Source organism: Amphiura filiformis, chromosome 6 (assembly GCF_039555335.1).
Source record: "Amphiura filiformis chromosome 6, Afil_fr2py, whole genome shotgun sequence".
Lineage (NCBI taxonomy): Eukaryota > Metazoa > Echinodermata > Ophiuroidea > Amphilepidida > Amphiuridae > Amphiura > Amphiura filiformis.
Window position 1 is genome coordinate 18,183,849 of NC_092633.1, and position 20,959 is coordinate 18,204,807.

The following is a 20,959-nucleotide window of genomic DNA, read 5'->3' on the forward strand; positions in this document are numbered from 1 at the left end:
ATACTTCAACATATGTACATGAGCCCCATAAGTCATATATATTGGGCCCCAGGGCCCCAAATGTTAAAACAAAGGGCCGGTCGTTTCTCAGCAAATAAAGTAGCTACAGGGTTCAGATTTGGTACACAGATAGGTCTTTAGTATTATATTGTCATAGGTATATATAATCCCGTATGTCACATAATATGGGCCCCAGGGCCCCAAACGCTAAAACATAGGGCCGGCCGTTACTCAGTAAATAAAGTAGCTACAGTGGCCAGCTTGAGTCTACTGATAGCACTTGAGAATCATACTTCAGCATATGTACATGAGCCCCATAAGTCATATATATTGGGCCCCAGGGCCCCAAATGTTAAAACAAAGGGCCGGTCGTTTCTCAGCAAATAAAGTAGCTACAGGGTTCAGATTTGGTACACAGATAGGTCTTTAGTATTATATTGTCAAAGGTATATATAATCCCCATATGTCACATAATATGGGCCCCAGGGCCCCAAACGCTAATACATAGGGCCGGCCGTTACTCAGTAAATAAAGTAGCTACAGTGGCCAGCTTGAGCCTACTGATAGCACTAGAAAATTATACATCAACATAATTATGTGCATAGGTCTCATAAGTCAAATATTATGGGCCCCAGGGCCCCAATTGTTAAAACAAAGGGCGGGCCGTTTCTCATCAAAGAAAGCAGCTTCCGGGCTCAGAATTTGTACACAGATAGCGCCTGAGAATAATATTGTTACTAACACCCACACACCCATCCACCCCACACATGTAGGACTAAACAAACAGATCGTATTATATCATAATTGAAAATACCAGCGTGAAGCGTTAAGGCTGTTCCAGTTAAATTACATACCCATTGGCTGTTCCATTTAATTTACATACTCCCTCTGAAATGCCCCCAAAAAAGCTGTTCCATTTAATTTACATACTCCCTCTGAAATGGCTGTTCTATTTAATTTACATACTCCCTCTGGAATAGTTTCCCCTGAATCATATTGCATAGCCTCACTGTGAGTAAGAGAGACTGACAACAGCAACCTATGGAGAGTAAGAGAGCGACTCCCTGGGAGGGACTTTTACAATTTCTTTATTTTAAGTGCTACGACAGTGCAACCTACATTCAATTAAAGCTTGTGACTTGGACTTTCACTTTTTACACATGCAATTTCTTTATTTTAAGTCCTCTGCAAATAAGGACTATAAGTTTGGGTACACCGATAACATGCGGGTATAGCCGTATTTGTGTACAAATATATAGCCTTCTAATTCCATATTACACTTGAGAAGCCTCTGTTATGTCATATACAAATAAGTGGAACTGCAAAGTAAGATAAGTTTTTAATTTTCTTTCTAGAGGGGGTGGCTCAACTTACCCCTTGGCTCAATTTACCCCACTCTCCCCTACCTGGATGACTGAGAATATACACAAATATATAAGATTTTGTATCAATATGTTTTTCAAAGTTTTAGGGGCCTGAGCTTTCGATCCTAGCAGGATCTTTATCAAAGGCAGATAAAGATCCTGCTAGGATCGAAAGCTCAGGCCCCTAAAACTTTGAAATTTTACTTAACAGGCTATTTTTGTGGATAAGCAGTTTACAACAGCTCACTTTTTAATGTCAATATGTTTTTGGCGCTTATTGATCATAGCAGTAAGAGATGAAGCGTATCAGCCCTGTGTGTGGATGATGTCATTTCCTCTGATAGCTAGTGATCTATCTTTAATGAGAGCTTCAACAAAATCTTTAGGATGTACAGGTGTAGTGGCAGGCATTCTCTTGTGTAAATTTTGTTTTCAGATTCAGAATGTCTAGCTGCTTTCATTGATTGGCATTAATTACAATGTATGCCTATATATCATATCATCCATACAACTATTATACAGGTCTACTGATGAGAACATTTTCTTCTCTGTGCGTTAGTAGTACGTATCTACAGGCTTGTTCCTTCTTTGTAAAATAATAATGCTTTTAAAGCTTTATTTTGCAGTTCCAGCTAAAAGCATTATATTTTTTAATGAATTTGCACATTAGTTATCCATATTGTAACAGTTTTTTGTTGTATTATTTAGTTGTATTATTTTAAGAAGTTAAAAAAAACACAAAGGAAAAAGTTCAGTTAAAAAAAGCATTTCAAATACATGTTTTACAGAGTGTGTGCTCTCTTTTCATGTGCAACCTAATTTCCTCCTGAAAAGTGCAAATTCAGGAATTGACACATAAAAATTAATGAACATACATACATTTATATTAACAAATAAAACATACAATTTCTCACTAAGTATGTATACTTAAATTGATTATGCTTAATTAATTAATTAGGCTAAAAAACTACTATAGTTTGTTTCCCATAGATGACCTGAAATGTTTTAAAACACATTTTTTAAGAGTCTAAATACATATGCCTCAAGCGATAATACTCCCCATTCCAGAAGAATACACTTAACTACTTTTTTAGAATTAAAAAAATATTATCCTGTTTTGCCAAATGAAACATAGCTAAATCCTAATCCTTTAGTTAGTCCTAACTGGCAATAAAAGTCAAATTTTAATAATTTTGCAATTTGAGGGAAAATGGTCCAAAAACATGCAATTTTGCAGGTTTTCTTACAATTGTAGTCACAAAATTGTAAGACTTGGCACAAGTCTAAGCATTCAAAATATTGAGTATAAGGTAAGAGTTAGCTCATAACTTTAATATTACATGTATTTTTACTCATTGGTTATGAAAAAGATTCCAAAAATTAGATTGCATAACTTGAAAATTAGTCTTTATTCAAGTCAGGGTTCCCGTTAAGGTTTTAAAAATGTGCGTCCGTAATGACGCAAGTTTGCTGACGAGGTTGCAAAAACTTGCGTCCAGACAGATTTTTGTGCATCCATGACGATACACACGTACCCCGGGTCTACACCTCATCAAATGTTGATTGTTAAAAAAAAATAAAAGTGCATTTTCGCCGTGATATTCCATCTCCATTCGCTATGATAATTTTTCTCATTTCTGTGTCTGTTTTGGTCCGAAACGTGGTCAAAACAGGTGCAAAAACATGAGCAAAGTCTGTCAATCTTGAGCAATTTTCGTTCGTACTTTCACTTCCGCATTTCTATTTTTAAATTAACGTGTTGTTGATGCTACAAAAACTAAAACATGCGCTGCCACAAATAATACGAAAAAGGGTTATCATTTGGATTTTGTCTTTAAAATTGCTTTTATTCATCGTAACAATAATACTAATAAAGGAAACCTAGATTATTTATGAGAAAATAAAATATTAAAAATTGAATATTGTCAGGTTGTGATAAATAATTAAATAAACATTAACCGCACGTTAGCGGCATGTGCTTGCTTGTAAACAAATCAATCGGGACTTCCCCAGGCCATCAATCAGCTGTACAGCGATCGTTTCGAAAGCATGCAAAAAGTGCACGATTTCCTGACGTTGCATTTACAAATATTGCAGAATTTACTTCAATTCTCAGCAGGTGGGTCAAAATTTTGGGGCTTTTATTATCTTAAAAATATAAAAGAATAAATATTTCTTATTTTTATCATCAATTAATGATAAAATTTCGAAGTTTTGTCTGCGTCCACATGCATGTGACATGGACGCAAAATACTTGATTAGCCATGTGAACTTGCGTCCAAATTTGTAAAATACGCTGCCTGGGCGCAAATGACGCTTTTACACTAACGGGAAGCCTGATTCAAGTCTTTGGTCTTGATTGTCATTGAATACGAAAAAGGTAGAAAAACTCCTTAAAAATGCATGTTTTTGGCACTTATTTCTAAAAATTGACCAAATATTAAAATTTTATTGCCAGTTAGGACTAACTAAAGGATTAGGATTTAGCTATGTTTCATTTGGCAAAATAGGATAATATTTGTTTAAGTGGAGTGGAGTGGGGAGTAAGTCACAAATATTTATTGTCAAATCAGTGCAGAGTAGGTTAGAAATTAATATCATAAGTTTTAGGAAAATTATAAATTGATTTTCATATGCAGACATTTCCATGTCATAATATATGTCAGAATAAGTAAGTAAAACTGGCATTTATAGATTTTTATATTGCTTGTAAAACAAAATGTTCCAAAAAAAATTTAGCCATTCATTTCTTGCTTGAAAATGATTTTTTCTTATTTCTCAAATAAAAAATATGAAATGCGGTAAAAATGGCTATTTTGGAACATAACCAACAAATCAATAACATGACATGTGCCGATCAGTATCATCATCTGTGATCATCATCTAAAGATGTGAGGAATTAGCCTATGGGTTCATATAAGTGAAACTTATACCCTCACATCATGTCATCCTTATGGCATGTCATCAGTTTGAATTTCATGCCCAGCTATCAAAATAAAAGCAGAATGTACGCTGTCTTCAGAAGATGGAAGAATGAGTTGCATTCTTCCACGTTATATCAGTTTTGGCTATTGTTTCTAGAATATCTTTGATCAATCAACTGATTAATCAAAAATAGTAGTAATTTTAAATCTCTTCAATGCAAATATAATATTGCAAATGACTTTATTAATTTAGTAAGAATACAAAAGTGACAACCTTGAAGTTGATATTGAAAATACTTGGCATTTATGTAAAGAGTTTCTGTTATGATTCTGAATACTGAATGGTCCTTTACATTGGTTATTTTTGGATTTAACCTTATAGGTAAAGATTTTCTGTATATGATTTTGAATATTGAATGGGCCTTAAAGTGATCGGATAGCAACGTTTGCACAGTATTTTATGTGTGACCTATCGGATACACCAAATTGCATTCTGAATATAAGGAATGACCTACTGATATCAAATAATTTTGATTAAAAAAAACATTGAAATACAATACAAATTTTATGGAAAATTATTAAAATTTGATATTTTTGATATTTAATAGTCATCAAATTAAACTCTACTACTTAAAGTGTAGGCCTATGTAGCTTGTTTTGCACAATTAGTCATTATGTAGATGTAACAGGGCAAAGAACTTTACTCTTTTTTGTGTGTGAGCCTTATACACCCATCACTACCAAATCCACCCGGTCTTACCATTTCACGCAAGTTGCCCACAAGGAGACAACAGGGATACCTCTGACGGTTTGTTTGGCCATAGCTCAGCATCAGTTGCTCAACATACAATAAGTTTAATATATGTCGCATGATGATAACACACAAAATTGGTTGTGAAAATTGCATTCCTACATTTTTTCTCTACCCTCTGATTCAGGTGCTGATGAAATGAGCAAACCAGGCGCTATTATGTTGCCCAGTTACAAGATAAGCCCAGTTACACCCAAAGACAAAATCAATCGCAGGTTTGCATTCAAGGTAAGTGTTAGTAATTATCACTGTATAGTGTAAGAGTATTTGCTGTTAGATAGGGTGTCAAAAAGTATTTAGAGGTGGAAGTAGTTTTCATGCAATATCATTTTCGTCTACAGTTTCAAACAAATTTGGATTATTTTGTCACTCCTCCACAACGAGTCTATTTAACTCACCTGCATAAGTAGGTACCCATTTTACATGTGGGTGAAGTGAAGCAACCATTGTGTCATTTCCCAAAATAAATATACAATATGCTGGCTATGATGTGACTGGAACTCGCAACCCTATGATTACGGATCAGATCACTTCATTCCTGTTATCTTTTTTGAATTCATTTCAATTAAGTTCAAGATTTCCAGGTGTTTTTAAGTCTGGCTTTAATCCATGTGTATTAAAGTTTCTGCTTTCCATAAATAATCCCTATACATATGATATACAAGCTTACACACCGAGCAATATGGTTGAATATTACGTATTTATCCAAATTAGCAATCAAAAATCATAAGTGAAATATTTTGATATTTCATAATTTCATTTATACTAGATCAATATGTCAAAATTTGATTATGCCTGAATACTGATCTTATCTGGGTTGGTTGTTTTTTTTGCTTGACTGAAAGAACACACATGCTTGACTTTCAGGGTCTGCATGAATGTCCATATACATTAGGTTTTGTATAATTATATAGGTGTCATTTAGGTTTAAGTTTTTATGGTCTCATTGTGCAGTTTGAACATGGTATGGACCAAGGTGCAAATGCAGCAGTATTCATCATTGTATAGCGCATTGGTGACAAGTAAGATATATTTTATAGGGGCAAGGACTACAACTACTGCAATGAAAATTCAGCAACTCAGGGCAAGTAGTTATTGATTTATTGATGAAATATTAGTTTTCCCTCATTTATGACTGTAACTCCACAACTGTTGTCTGTGCTGAAATAAAATTTCCAGTGCAGTAGTTGTAGTGCTTGCCCCTATAATATACATATCTTACTTGTCACCAATGCGCTATAATTTTTGAGAAAAATTCAAAAATAGGCACAAAATTGGGCAAGGGTGTAGTACCCCCTTAAGTGAACTAAAGATGTAACAATATAATCTAGCAAAGTTTATTAAGAGTTAAAAATTATTTGACATGAAATTCTGCTTGTGGTCCAAGAACTATATGTTACTGCCATGATATAATTGTGATTTCACTTATATGTGTGCATCAAATATTTGAGGCATGTGGCCATTCTACAATTAGGTTAAGTGTCCTGACCTATTTGATTGCAATGCTGTCCAGCATGCAATTAATCTAATGACCACAACTTTGCTAATTCAATTGTATCTAGGCTAAATCAAATCACCCACATATATACCTTTTAACTGTATTTTTCATACCAATTATAAAATAACTTGAGTATATTTTTATTGGAATTCCAATTGCAGCAATTTGGAGTCAAGGTAATCTACCATGGATATTTGTATTTGCATGAAAGAAAGCAAAGTCAGGCATATCTAGGTAGATACGTAAATTTTACATGAACAGCAATACAAAAGTTATGACAAGTAAAAAACATAATTTCTTTACTGATAGTGCTGCCATCCACAGGACTGTACACTTTTATTTACATAGCCGGACTGATAAACATGATGTACTACTACCTCCGTGGACTTGAACATTTTAGATGAGTGATATAGACTATCCTTAGAAACTCTTGAAATTGCCTTTCTTTTCAAAATATATAGTTTTTTATGGTATTTTGTAGTTGTCTAAAGCACACAGATCTTGTGCAATACATTATACTTCTCCATTTTTACCTGCAGATAGTAGGCGTCTTAAGTGCTTTGACATTCAATTATCCAACCATCTTTTGAAAACTCTCCTTTACAATTTGTGAATTTACGGTCACATTCTATGATTCTATATAATTTTGCTTTAAGTGATTGTAGTTTGCTGCAAATAAATCCATTTGTTTAAAATCAAATTAACTTAATTTCCAAATTCAGAGCATTTGCATATTTATCTGTCACTCTTACGAATTCCCTAAGTAAAACTGATAAGACCATACAAATCATTGAGTATGCAAAGTTACATTGTATTGTCAGTTTTAATCAATTGTGACGTGTCAAGTCAAAAGGAGACACTTTTGGGCAGCTTATCAATTTTGAGATTTTTACATATCTTAAATATAGAGATATTTTGCTCCCAGTGGCGGCGCCAGGAATTTTTTTTCGGGGGGGCATTAGGGGGGCAAAGTGAATTTCAGGGGGGGCAAAATCAACAAACTTTTGCGCAAAATTACCGTAAAAAGTAGAAATTTTCGTAATTTTGTGTTTTTTCTGGGGGCAACAGGGGGGCAAGAGTTCTGACTGGGGGCATTTGCCCCCATGCCCCCCCGTGGCGCCGCCACTGTTTGCTCCACAACGCCGTTTCCCCCCCATGAAATCGGATCGTCCTAAGCGAAGATATTGAGTTCGTAATTATATATAAGTTGGGGTATTATAAAATTGGAAATTTAGATATCGGCCTTTACAAATATTATTGGCAATGTTGAGAGTAGGAATTACCTTGCAAAATGTCTCAAAAATACAAGATGCCAGTTGTATTATATTCCGGTCTGAAACTACCAGACAATATTCTAAACATTAATAATATCACAAATTCGCTACAAATGCAAATTGTGAAAAAATCACACCCGGGCAGGTTTTTGGCTATTTCTCCATTTACGATCCTGCCCAAAAGTGACATGACACACCAAATAATGATATTATGTGATTTGTTACACACAGTGTGAACATGAGAACATGAGGACCTATTACTTTGCTGCAGAGAACCAGGGTCAAATGAACAGGTGGCTCCCTGCCTTCAAGTTGGCTAGTATGGTGAGACAAGACAACGTTGCTGGGTAAGTGAACACCTCCGAAATTCCCTAAAAATTATTGCAAATTTGAAAGCCTTGTTTGGCAGGATATTATCAAGTTCAGTGTTAGTTTTTGGACTCTATTGATCACAATTGACCACAACCTATATTAATGGTGTTATTCCACCAACAAAGCATTCTAGAGAGTGAAAACTGACTTTATTGGACTTATTTTTACATAATAAACAGTTTCGTTAAAAATCATAGAAGTTTTAATTTTTTAGCCGCAGTGGAGCCTTTTTTACCGCATCCACTTCCGCTGGGAACAAAATCAAAACCCGGTTAGTATCCGTGGCTGGGGGTGTAGGGTCAGTATGCACTGAGGAAAATAAAACTTGGAAGAGTCCACAGTAAGACCAATAAAACTCAAATGGGCGTGTCCTGCAAGATGAATAAAATTCAAAATACTTCTGGGAGAGATTTAGGGTGTATAAAATAATAATATTACTTTATATTTTGAAACAGTTCAGACATGTCTCTTAAATGCAAAGAACACTCTGTATTGGTAAATCATAGAAAATTTTTGGTCAGTATACTGTCTTAGCACTTAATCCGCTTTGTTCATACTCACTTGTAATCAACTTCATTTCAGAACACCACAAAATGGTGACACAATAGTGATGCCAGATGACGATGATGATGCTGGGTTTGGCGAATATGTACCACGATCAAGACAAAACACAGCCACAAGTAGCCAACCAACTTCACCCACATCTCCCAATGGTAGCCTCCCAAGAGATCATGCCTACTACCCACCTCATCAGCAAAATGGTCGGAGACCACATCCTGAATTTGATGATCCAAGGTACGCCGCACCATCAGGTCCTCAAAGACCTCAAGACAGACATAGCAGCATATCATCTGGAGGAAGCCGTGACCAACCTGCTGATGGTTACGGATCAACAACAGGAAGTGATAGACAGAGACCAAGGAAAGGACAATCACCTGCCAAAAGAAAGCTCTGTGATGACTATTCTTCTCCAGAGGAAGGTGCCGGATCACGGTATGATCCTAGCTTGGATCCGTTCGCGGATGATGATGATGATGAAAATCTAGCCCCGGTGGCAGTTGATTTTGACCAGTTTGCACAAGACAGTGTGGATAGCTATGCAACACCATCTGATGATGATGTCTTTCCCAAAAAGAAAGTGCCTCCATCTTCACGTGACCAACACAGAGTGCCTGAAGTGGACAAGTTACAAAGGAGTAGTGCGCAGCAGGATCATGCTGGGTACCCAACGAACAGAGGTGATGGCAGACGTCCTCGAGGTCCAAAAAATGACTATGAGGATATGACGGGTGAGTTGCAATCTGTTTGTAAGATCCTATGATAGTAGTGTTGAATTGCAGTACATTCAATAGTTATGATAATCAATGAGTTGCTGTTCATCAATTGCATGCCTGTTTTTTAGATCAAAATAAAAAAATGCACATGAGTTTAAAAATATCGTAATGCAATTAAACAGAGTGAAATTTAGCATGTATCATAGTTTTTAGTTAAACTTTTTCAGATATGCTTTGCACTACTATAAATCGCAACTTATCTGAACATGTCATAGTGTTTAATAGAACCATAGTTAAATGTGCATACATGTAGTGCATAGTGTTTTATTTAGGTAATTATACATGCATCTAGATTGGATGGAGAGTAACAGTGACACATTTTGTTCAATTATAGAGAAACAAACCACTTTGAGACAGCTGCGGTAATTAAGCATGTAATCAGTATAACAATAACTTGCATCATGATATATTTTAGCTGTACATGCACATGATATGGCATGTTGAATACCATTTCTAAAGCATAGTCATTTGCATGTCAGTGTATATATGAGTCAGTGGGGAGGTCTGGAAGGGTGGAGCCAATAACATGTGGAAGAACCACCTTAATCCCTTTACAGGAATTGATTTAGATTTTTCAGTTTTAGTTAATTTGATGCCAATCGTTCACAATTTTTTTTTATTGAACAGTAGGTTTTGTGATTTTCTTAAAGTAATGGAGAATTTCAATCCTGATAATGTGCAAAGATTAGTTGGTCTAAAAATGTCAGTAATTATTTAGTTTTTTTTTTTTAATTGATTTTGTGATTTATAGTTTTCTAACAATCATAGAATTATTGTGTGTACCTTTATATTTTTGGTAGTAAACATGTCTGTTTGATATGCAAAAGCTCACCTTTTCAACAATCAATTTAGCATCCATTACACAATGCTCTGGCTTAACGATACTGACGGTGTAAAAGAAGTGCCATTAATGTACTACTCTCAAAATAACTTATAACTAATCCCATCTTGAGTTGTACTCAATCTTCTTACATCTTTCCTTAAATCCGGTAACTTATCAAAGTGATGATGTACACTTGAGCAAATTGTGATCCTTTTATGAGTGGAATTGTAATTCTTTTTGTAGCGACTTTGAGCTATTTCACATTGTTTGTAAAAAAGCCCTTTTTCAGCGTATATTAGTCAATATTGACTAAAAATGGCCACTTGAATTTGTAAGTTAAATTATTGTTTAAATTTGTGTGACTTTTCGAGAATTTTTTTTCTAAGCTTGTTTGTGGCTGTAAGATAACATGTCCAAATCAATATTCAGTCATGCGATCCTACATGTGAAGCGATATTATGGTCAAAGCGAAATTATGGTCAAATTATTTTTATATCCAGAAGTTGCTCAACTGAATCAATCTCCAATATAAAGAAAAGCTAAAAACCATATGTACATCACCATGTTACTCACCAATGTCACTTCTATATATATAAAGCATTGTGTAACTGGATGCTATATTTAATCAGACTCTGTTTAGATTTTTTTGGTGTCATAGGCCCTATCGTATAGTTTCAACAAGCTCATTATTCAATCTCAAGTAATTTTTATCTTCAATTCTATTACTCTTACGACCCATTATTCAAAATCGCGCACTGTGATTTGTTAAAACACGTCATGTGAGAGCCCATTATTCTGCAATAATGGGTCAAGCGCCATAACATTCTAAACACAGCATTACGCTTGGTTACGCATGCAATATTTCCGCGATACGCGCTGTTACTTACGCGTTCGCGTTCCACCTTAAACAACTTAAAATATTTGTACCAAAAAATAATATTTTCTCTTTAAATTCTCTTTAAATCGCACTATTTCCTGGTAATAGAATAGAAATAAAGGGTGCAGCATTATCCTTTACGCAAATAATGTGTCCTCGGCAGTAAAAGCGTTTAAATAATGGGTTCGGCTCGCCTCACCCATTATTTACGCTTTTACTGCCTCGGCACATTATTTGGGTGTAAAGGATAATGCATTACCCTTTATTTCTTAAATATTTGGTGGCAAAGACAAAAATGACATGAAACGGATAAATACCAAATGCTTGTTGAAAGTATACCGGGAAGTATAATACTTGACCAAATAAAAAAAAGTCGAACTGAGCCTTAGTTTGTGCATTAAGTCAGATTCTTACTCCACATCACAGTGTGATGCTGTAATGCTATTAAAACATTGCAGCATCGTGTGATGAAATTGAAATGTACATTTTAATTTCATCGCGCGATGTTTCAAAAGTATGTGGGGTCTGCATCTCATTCTGCTGACCTTGATTTTCCAGCAGCCAATCACAAGCATGCACGGCTGCAGTTATATTGCAGTGTGATGCTATAAAGTTTTACAACTCAACCGCGGACCGAAATTTCCATCGCGCGATGAGAATTTTCACTGCCAAGCTCCTAAATCCTGGCTCAGATTTCCAGTTTTTATAGCTACACAGCATCGCATCGCACTGCGATGTGGAGTAAGAGTCAGACTTTACACATGAAATTCAAATCTGACTGGCTCTCTGTATGTACACATGGATGATGCTAGGCTCACAAATCAATCTTAGTTTTATTAGCCACAAATTGTCTGTCACATGGTGTAATGATTTTTAATAGATACAAGGAATATATTACAAACTGCATAAAATATCTATGGGTGGCTCTGGGGTGAATTTATCTGAAATGTGACAAGATCAAAGCAAAGTTATTTGATAAAAGAATGATCATTTTGAAGAAAATGACCAATGAAGTTTTGTTTTTTTAATTTCCATTATCAAGTAACAGAAACTTGATGATGGAATTTTTTGTTGTAACTTCAGTATAGTGGATCATAATCCTAACTCTTAAACTAAAGCCATAACTTTTATCCTAACCCCACATTGAACCTAACCATAACATTTATCCTATCCTAAAATCTAACCAAATCCTAATCGGCTGGAGTTGCAGTAATAAGTCTCATCAAGTCTCTGATCAACTCTTAAAATAGTTTTTTGTTATTTAATTATTAAAACACCATTTGATTCACTTTGTTTGATCTTGTCATATTTCTTGGTTTGAGTAAGCTTAAAACTCAAAGTATAGACCTATCAATGGTACAGTACTATTGTAATGACGTCATACTCTATCACTTCTAGGATATACACACATTGTAGAAACCATTGACATTATCTAGTCAATCGCTTTTGACAGTTTTAGGTTTCAAGACATGTGTTCACCATTACATGCGTAATCCCCTACACATAGAGAAAGCATTTAGTATAATGTAATCTATGTTTCATCATTCTCTTTTCAACTGATGATGGATGGCATATACAGTCATGTGTAAAATGGATACTATTACATACAGGCATAATTTTATTAGAGCATACTTGCTCTTGATATTAATTCTTTTTTGTCATCATGGACCTTTTTTAATGGCATTTTTTAAAGGAAGAAAATATGAAAAACATAAGGTTGCTTGATGTTGGATTGTATCTGCAAATTTGTTGCCTCAGTTGAGAGTTTGAAAATTTTGTCTCAACCATTTTAAAGACAATGTACAATTTCCATCAAATTTTAATTTTTTTATTCTTTACTCAAAATGCTGAAATAATATTAAAATAACTAACTGTCAGGAAGGTTTTTAACCATTTATAAGCCAAAATAACAAGGTGAAGTGAAAGAAACTCACTGGTTATTTTAGCCTTGGAACATAGAGTTATATGGGGGACTTAATGTCTGAATACGATATTATACCAAAACTGCTCTGTCGAACCAACAAACACAACCAATTTGGCTGATTCCATTTAGTTGTAAGTTTGGACATATGTGTAAATAACACAAATTGCCCCCCCCCCCCCAAAAAAATCATGTTTGAAAAAATCGAACCAATTTTATATTATAAGAACATACATGGCTTTAAATGAGAGATAAATTTGCTGAAGAAAATGAAGAAAAGTGTCTGAAGGCAGGCCCTTTAGGGGTGCCAAACCAAAAATAATTTGAAAATTTGAAAATACTTAAAAGTGTGTTTTTCACAGTATATATCCAGAAGAAACAATGTGACTGCCATCCAACCTCAATTGAGAATTTTCAATTAAACCTACTATATAGAAATCATTCCCTATTTATATATAATTAACATGCATGCTAGGTGGCCAGCGACCAGATTGGAGAAATGGTGCTATACCTGATGAATACCTGGAGATGAACAATCTCCCAACTGTTGATGTCGACCAGCAATGGGACACAGGATCAGAATCAGGTTCTTCAGAGTCCGAAACAGATTCCTATTCTGATGAGGCAGAAGATGAAGAACAGGAAGAGGAAGATGATGAATCAGCAGAACCAACATCTCCAGGAGATACCCCATCATCCCCTCAAGATGACCCATCATCATCATCATCATTAGCTCATCATCAAGATGCTGATGCCCCGTCTTCCCCAAGGAATGCAACCCGATCTCCACCCAAAAGCCCCCCTCATACCCCAGGGCAATATCCAGCTTCATACAACACACTACCAAGACGCAAGTCAAGAAGTAGATCTAGCAGTACATCTAAGGAAGGTAAAAATACACAACATTATCCTGAATTCTTTAAAACAAAAACAAAATGAGCATAAATGAGGAATTTCAGAGGTTTTAGTCAGTAAATTTGAGATGATGTTAGTTTGTTTATTTAACAAAGTATTTGAAACATTAAAAGAAAGTAGCCAACAGCCAAATTTAATTTTTGTTAAGTCGATTTATCTTTTGACTAACAACATTAAGAAAAAGTATCTTTGTGTCATAATATTTAGAAATTCACTACTTTTAATCAAAAAGTACTATTAATACATCATTCAGTATATTTTACTAAGAAATACAAATGGCAGTCCAGCAGAAAGCATATTGGTAGATAGTACAAATGACATTGTAATTAAAAACTTGAAGGAATGAAAAAACCTTTCAAAACTAAACAGAAAATACCTTCACAACATGCTGTTAGAATTTGACAGCTGTCTGGTTACCAGTCCAGTTCACACCTTGCACACTCAAAATTATATATCCTCATATCTATCATACTGAATAACTTGTGCAACATTACTAAACCATTCATCATACCCATATAGCATTGATCAGTAAATATGGTGTAATATTAAGAAGGGTATTCATTAGCATTTAGCAAGGAAGTCTACATTTTTGTAGTTGTGGTATTTTAACACACTACTGTACAAATTTTCCTCTAATAATGGTTATTAAATCAAAACAATCTAGGAATTGTCTTTTGCACGGGGCTTCTGGTGAAAACAAATTACTAACATTGATCATTAACCTTGCTCAAGCAGTTTTTAGAGTGTGTGCAGATTAACAAAATCCTGAGTGAAATGAGAGTGATTTGCTGTTTACAAGAATGAACATGTGCATGCATTTAATGCATCATGCATGTTTGAAAAAACATGAAGATCATGTTGTTGGAATGTTTTTAGTAATGTGGGTCTTGGCATGAGATGATACGTTATCATCAAGATCTCATATGCTCAAATAAAGATGTGTGGATGCATATCTATGTTATAGCTATTCTGGTATATATATGGCTAAAATTGGAGCACAAAAGATGTGTTCTTTCATAGTATTTATAAATTACTCATTTTTGTGAGGAATTTAGTATCACAAATGTGGGAAAGAGCTCAGATGTATAAAATTAATTTTTCACAAAATTCGGATTGTCATGGATTTGTTCAGAATGTTATTATGAGGTAGGGATAATGCAATAGATTCCATTTTGTTGGTGTAACTTTAAATGAGACAGTTTCAAATGAAATCTTTGACGCAAGTCGCAAGTCTTTTTCTGTTAATTGTCTTATTATACAATTTTTCATCTTGATGAGGCAGTGGCATCAGCACCTTGAGGCATTTGTTTGCTTGGGCATCTATGTGGCATCTTTATACGTGTGTGCGATGTGTGTGTATGCCAGCAAATTTAACGAACACTCGTGATTTGAAGCTGCTCCCAATGATATGCAGGCACTAATGTAACTGCCTCTCCAAGGTGAACAATTGTATTGTATTCACTTTGAATGCTGATTAAGCTTGTGATTTGATAATATTGCAAAATCATTCCTGATTTGATGCTAAACAATTAAGGAACACATATTGAAAAAGGCAGCTATTGCAATGAAAATCCAATTAAAATTCTATGAAAGTGGGTGGGAATGCATTCTTATGGTCCATCCAGATCCAGATAGAAGTGGATCAAGTCATACTGCAGCTCATTTATAGATAACCCACTAGTGATGAGCAAGTGCTTTCTATCCAAATAACTGATTAATTTTGGGACAAGAGATGAGGAACTATCTTAACAGTTACCAGTTACCATCTTAACAGTTACCAGTTACCATCTTAACAGTTACCAGTGAATAGCTGTTTAAATCTTTATATCATGTATATTCTGTAAGTAAAGCTGGTTTCATACTACCCTGCCGCTTGCTGCTGAGCGGCGTGGCGCACGCGCATTGCAGACAAACGGACACAATCAAGGCTTGTCATTGGTTGAAACGCCCTGCCGCTTGCCGCAGCGGCAAGCGACAGGAAAGTATGCTGGGGGCATAATGTGTACAGATGGGCTACCATGGTCTGAATGGATCCTCTCTACTAAGCTTGTGTTTTGCACATTTATTGCATTGTTGTATTCATAAACTTTAATTTGTAGATGGTCAGCTATCACCTCGGTCATTATCCAGTGAACGTGACCCATCAGCCAGGCCATCAACATTACCTCTCCCAAGGAAGCAATCACCAAGAGAGGCTGATAGGCGTCACAGACGTACATCTGATCCACCTGAGTAAGTAACTTACCCTTTGTTGTAGGGGCTGTGCAATAATCTGACATAGGGCAGTTTCAAAATAGTGTGCCTCCACTCTCCAAAAGTCATGGTGAATCCATATTCCAAACTTAATGGGTATCATTGGAAGATGCAAATTAACAGTTTGGACCTGCAAAAAGTTTTTTTTACAATTGGGAGTAATGACATCGTATTTGAAATCAGTTCAAATAAATCTAGTCATCATTGAAATTACATTTCTTGAAATTTACCTGGTTACCTTAATAACATTTGCTTTTGGCTTGTGTCAAATTAAAATATAACTTGTGTGTCCAGCTGTTTTCAGAATTTTGCTTTATCAAATATCACAAATTCATAACCTCATCATATCTTATTAATTATAAACAAGTGCACGTAAACATTGGTTATTGATATCATATAATGATTGCGTCTGGTGACGTAATACCTAAATAGGCTTTATAATGACCGCATTGGACGACATGTTATGCGTTCGAACAATTTGCACGCACCCTTGCTGCCATATTTGGACATTTGATATCATATAATGATTGCATCTGGTGACGTAATACCTAAATAGGCTTTATAATGACCGCATTGGACGACATGTTATGCGTTCGAACAATTTGCACGCACCCTTGCTGCCATATTTGGACATTTGATATCATATAATGATTGCGTCTGGTGACGTAATACCTAAATAGGCTTTATAATGACCGCATTGGACGACATGTTATGCGTTCGAATAATTTACACACGCCCTTGCTGCCATATTTGGACATTCCATGATTGCGCGCTGTGTGATTGGTCATTAGCGGTATGTCCCTCAGCTGTTCATTTTTTTACAGGGAAAATGAAAGACAAAGTTACAATTCTAAATGAAGAAAATGTGATGCAGAGGGAATTAAACAAATGTGAAAAATGATGATTGTGAATGAAGTTAATGACTGTGCACAAGTTATTTGTCATGTATTGTGAAATATCTAAACATTGTGCTTTGGATCTCGGAATATCCCTTGCAATATTCCTTGGTTCCAATGTTTAGATGTCACAATACCTCATACAACTGAATATGAATCAATAAATTACCCACAAAACCTTCAAATAATTCCACTTCAATGAATATTTTCTCTGGCCTTCAGCATGTACGCAGGGGAAATATGAACATTGATGCTTGCCTTCAACATGTGCATTTTCATTCTAGTCGATTGACCGTTCCAACATGTCGTCAATTTAATGTGTTCAAAAATACATTCCTACAGAATGACTTGTGTATCATGTATACGTTCAATAATTGGTCATGTCTATGTTACATGAGCCAATCTTAATACAGTGTTCTTGTGCTTTGATGCAAATGTGGATTGCTGCCAAAGCTCTAGTGCGGTATGTTTTTGCAATTTGATCAACAACAGCAGTAATATTTTAACTATCAAAACAGGGTTGAGTACTGTCATTGCTAAAGGAAGATGAATCAAGTAGAGTACTGGTGTGTAATAACCAGGCTTTGCTGCAGACAATTACTGTAGCTAGAAAGTAACAATAATTTTCTTTCTACATTTTCCAAAAGCAAAGAAAATATTCACCAATGTTTATCCGCATGAGATATGGTAATTTTGTTGTATGTTAGTGATAAGTGGATTGTAGCAAAAAAGTAAAATAAAATTAGAATTAATTAAGAGTACAATATTAATGATGCTGATAATGACATTGATAATATTGATAATGAAAATTTATGATGACAAAGACGTTGATGACAATGTGTGTGCCCCAGGAATATATATGAAGTCAGATTGATTTTTATCTTCACATGAGCAGGCAGCATGAAATTCAAATACATAACAATGCAAATAAACAATGTAATCTTAGTGCCCATTTCAGTCTGACTCTATGGAGATTCCAGAGAATGCAAAATGTTCTTTCTATTCATATAGTGAGCATTTAAGTCTGACTCAGTGTTGTCTGGTAGCTCAGTGGTTAGAGTGTCCGCCCGACAATCAGAAGGTCTTGGGTTCAAGTCCCCGCACAGGCAGGTATGTCCGGAGTTTTTTCTCTGGTTTATTTGCCTGGGCATGTTAAGTTTCCAATACAATTTCATGATTAATTGTGCTAGTGTGTGATGCATGGTTCTTCTTTTCCCTGTTTATTTATAAAGTAAGATTTAAATCCAAGATATGCATCCAAGATGGTTGAAATCATCCAAAGGTAAAGTGCTAGACCATAATGGGAGCTGAATAATAAATTTGAATTAAAATGACATTAATTTTAATAATTAATGTAGCTGTATCAACACAAGTCCAAATTAATTAATTAAACTAAGATTTATACACCTGAAACTAACAAGAACATTAAATGATTTTAGAAGATATTAGGAAGTTAAACGGTACACCATATGTCATGTTGCCTGAACACATGAACAAATGGGCAAGTCATTGCTGCATTTTCTAAACAATAGTCTTCTGTATTGATAGGAATGTCAAAATACTGGAGAAAAGATGACACTTCTATGTTAGAACAAGGACCTGTCACCTTGCATTCAGTTACAGTAACCCATATTATATTTTGCATACAGACCATCACACCAATCTCACCAACAACCTCCATCACAAGCTCAGCCATATGCCAGACCGCCATCTTACCAGGATCCAAGAGGTCCAGCTTCATCACCACCTTCTTCCCAACGTGTTTCATCACCAAGTTCTGTTTCTAGTGGATCACGCAGTGGTGATGTCAGACCCACACATGGAAGAGATGACAGGTATAGCAAGGGACCTGACAAACCACCAAGAGATCAGAATGAAAATGTCTTCCATTATCCAAAGCAACCAAAACATGTAAGTAGATTGGTTTTGTTAGGTATCCCAGACTTACAGAATTTTTATTAGGTAGCCCCCGGTCTTGTAAACCTTTGTACTATCTCTGAAGCTCCTTGTACATATTGCAGTAACACATCAAATATTGTCTTTCAGGTGGAACCCAAGTCACCAGAGCAGCGTTCCTTCCTGCAGAGTCCATTGGTACAACCAACCTATCCTGTGACACCAGAGCAACGTATTGATATCAATAGCCCAATGACGTATGATGGGCGCCCTCAGTGGCCACAATCACAACAGCCAAAACATCCAAGAGATGCAAAACAAAGGTAAGATTGTAAGGAATTCGTCTTTCATACTTGATACAAAATCAGCTACAAAATAGCTGTAAAGAGACATTTGGGACACCCTGTACAAATGTTAAATGCACATAGGCCTAGAGATAGCATTTTGCTAACTTTTTTATTTGTTGAACTTTGTGTTAATGGACAGATTTGCATGATATATCACACATGAACACATACTAATTAATATAAGTGAGAGAAAAATGATCATAATAAAAGAATCTTACAGAGTAATTTCAAGTGCATTTGATGTACTTCAATTGATTCTAAATATATCTTATCATACATAAGAATCTATTGTGAAGTACGATGTTGTTTGCTTACAATACATGATAGCATCCTGGACATTCCATGCTTGCATGGTTGAATGCTAATATCATTTGCCAATTTACATTGGCTGTAATTTTTGTTTAAATCTTCTTTGGTATGACAGAAACACTTCAGTCTAAAATTTTCATTTGAAATGTAGGTGTTACATGCTTATAAATATAACCTTTATGTCTATATTTCTACATTTATTATTAATTAAGGATTTTAGGGAAATTAGTGAAAATAAAACAACAAATTTACCACTCACAAGTATATTAGCCAAGACAGATAGGGATACAAAGTAATAACAGACAAAATTGATTTGCACACCAATCTTCTCCTCAGATTTAATTAGAATTTATCATGGTATTGTTATGTATCAAATCGCCATGTGATTTTCTTGTGTTGGCCTTCTATAAGTTCCTCTTAATCTTTAAGGCAAAGTAATTACATATCATGATTTTGATTTAAACTTTTGATCCAAACACAAGGAATTAATTCCTACCTCGGAATTTTCAGATGGTACTCCATCTTTCATCACCGAGTGAGTGACTGTATCAGGTCGTGATCTTTTTGACCTTTGACCTGATAACAGACTCGTAGACTCCTGAGAGTTTGAACCGCCCCGTCTTTGTTGAGAGATGGTTGGTTGGCTTTGATGTGAACTGCTTCCTTGACTCCACGTTGGAACCACCTGCTGTCCCTATCGAGTATGTGAACTTTATCCAAGTCCACAAAATGTCCAGGAGACTCGATATGGATGTGGTTTGAGACCTCTGATGCTGTACTGCTGGGCCTCCTATGTTCCTGAAACCGTGTTTTTAAGGAGCGTTCAGTTTCACCAATATAAGATTCTTTGCACTGTCCGGTTACAGTTTTGCCCTGGCATGGGATGTAATATACATATCATTGTGCATTATTGTTTGTTGTCACACTCAATAGTATTACGGTGAGTATATAATTATTAAATATTGGAAGTTAAATAAGTAATAATGAATTTTAATTCATTATTAGCCTGACTAAAATATTACTTGTACATCCTAGATATTTTGTCACTATTAAGGAAGACTAGGAATAAGGTTGTTTTATCCATAATTTTGCTTTATGTGGATATCTTCAAATTTGCATAAACATTATGGAAAGCATTTTACATT

General features: G+C 35.2%; 1 protein-coding gene across 9 annotated transcripts in view; it reads left to right on the forward strand.

Annotated features, from left to right (window-relative positions):
* LOC140155085 (uncharacterized) overlaps nt 1–20,959 on the forward strand; it is a 100,867-nt gene that overhangs the window by 41,387 nt on the left and 38,521 nt on the right. For 7 of the 9 annotated variants that reach the window (XM_072177776.1, XM_072177778.1, XM_072177779.1 and 4 more), the window contains exons 6-13: nt 5,227–5,327; nt 8,103–8,218; nt 8,826–9,532; nt 13,674–14,087; nt 16,213–16,345; nt 18,274–18,372; nt 18,912–19,173; nt 19,309–19,481. In XM_072177776.1, coding sequence (XP_072033877.1) covers nt 5,227–5,327; nt 8,103–8,218; nt 8,826–9,532; nt 13,674–14,087; nt 16,213–16,345; nt 18,274–18,372; nt 18,912–19,173; nt 19,309–19,481 — 2,005 coding nt within the window. The remainder of the gene's footprint in view (nt 1–5,226; nt 5,328–8,102; nt 8,219–8,825; nt 9,533–13,673; nt 14,088–16,212; nt 16,346–18,273; nt 18,373–18,911; nt 19,174–19,308; nt 19,482–20,959) is intronic. The other 2 variants (XM_072177780.1, XM_072177785.1) reach the window with 2 other exon arrangements.